Here is a 1,662-nt window from a genome sequence, read left to right as displayed (position 1 = left end):
GCTCACAGCTCCACATCACTCTGAGCACGTTTGCAGAGGGTCCTTCTGAAAGACACTGAGGCAGCGATTGCCTGATAGAGAAGGATCCTGAGCTCTGATGTTTTCCACTCTTGGTGGGCAGGTTGGGCAGTGGGAGCTGGGAATTTCCTTCTCTGCTTTGGAGAAGGCACCGAGAGTCTTGTCAGGACTTGTGTGAGCTGCTCCTGAGCCCCTGCAGAGGCAGAGCTGCCCCTGGGCAGAGCCCTGCTGCCGGGAGGGGTGTGCAGGGCAGAGCTGAGCACACAGCCCATGGGATGGGCTCTGGGAGCACTGAGAGGGAGCAGAGCTGGGCCCAGAGCAGCAGCTCCTGGCAGGGACAGCTCCAGGCAGCAGAGACATGGGCAGGGAGTGGGGGGAAAGTGCAGCCCAGGCCTGGGGAGGGTGCATTCACGCAGCTGTCTTGAGCAGGAGAGCTGGGAACAAGAATGATGGACCCTGCAAGTCTCCAGACTATGCACTACACAGTCCTTGGAGCCACAGTGCTTCTGCCAGCACACTCAGCCACCAGCACCAGGAAAGGGAAAATGCATTTGCGGGGATGGTGGAAATCTGATGGGAAATGAACTGGTTTTATCCTGAGAAGTCTCCCGTAACCTCTCACTGCCTTTTCCTCCTGTGACAGTGCCCCATGCCCAGAGGCAGCAGATGTCCAATGGCAGCTCCATCACCCACTTCCTCCTCCTGCCATTCGCAGACACACAGGAACTGCAGCTCTGGCACTTCTGGCTCTTCCTGGGCATCTTCCTGGCTGCGCTCCTGGGCAACGGCCTCATCATCACCAGCACAGCCTGCGACCAGCACCTCCACACCCCCATGTACTTCTTCCTCCTCAACCTCTCCCTGCTGGACCTGGGCTGCATCTCCACCACTGTCCCCAAATCCATGGCCAGTTCCCTCTGGGACACCAGGGCCATCTCCTACACAGGTTGTGCTGCACAGATCTTTTTCTTTCTCTTTTTCATTTCGGCAGAGTATTTTCTCCTCACTCTCATGTCCTACGACCGCTACGTGGCCATCTGCAAGCCCCTGCACTACGGGAGCCTCCTGGGCAGCAGAGCTTGTGTCCACATGGCAGCAGCTGCCTGGGGCGCTGGGTTTCTCAATGCTCTGCTGCACACAGCCAATACATTTTCACTGCCCCCCTGCCGAGGCAATGCTGTGGAGCAGTTCTTCTGTGAAATCCCCCAGATCCTCAAGCTCTCCTGCTCACATTCCTACCTCAGGGGAGTTGGGCTTCTTGTGCTAAGTTTCTGTTTGGTACTTGCCTGTTTTGTGTTCATTGTGGGGTCCTATGTGCAGATCTTCAGGGCTGTGCTGAGGATCCCCTCTGAGCAGGGACGCCACAAAGCCTTTTCCACGTGCCTCCCTCACCTGGCCGTGCTCTCCCTGCTTGTCAGCACTGGTACCTTTACCTATTTGAAGCCTCCCTTCATCTCCTCCCCATCCCTAGATCTGGTGGTGTCAGTGCTGTACTCAGTGGTGCCTCCAGCAGTGAACCCCCTCATCTACAGCCTGCGGAACCAGGAGCAAAAGGATGCTGTGAGGAAGCTGGTGACTGGATGTGTTTCAGCAGCCATACACTGCCTGCTGTCCTTTGCCAAAGCCTTCCATTGTAGGTCATGA

General features: G+C 56.9%; 1 protein-coding gene across 1 annotated transcript; it reads left to right on the top strand.

Annotated features, from left to right (window-relative positions):
• Nucleotides 1-684: 684 nt before the first annotated feature.
• LOC308228568 (olfactory receptor 14A16-like) lies at nucleotides 685-1,662 on the top strand (the record flags this gene model as incomplete). The annotated part of the gene is made up of 1 exon (XM_080631945.1): nucleotides 685-1,662. One exon carries the CDS (start codon nucleotides 685-687, stop codon nucleotides 1,660-1,662), a length of 978 nt encoding a protein of 325 aa, XP_080488071.1.

This window comes from Psittacula echo, assembly GCF_963264785.1.
Source record: "Psittacula echo genome assembly, chromosome: 19".
Lineage (NCBI taxonomy): Eukaryota > Metazoa > Chordata > Aves > Psittaciformes > Psittacidae > Psittacula > Psittacula echo.
The sequence above is the reverse complement of the archived record's forward strand: the minus strand, read 5'-3'. Positions and strand labels throughout refer to the sequence as shown.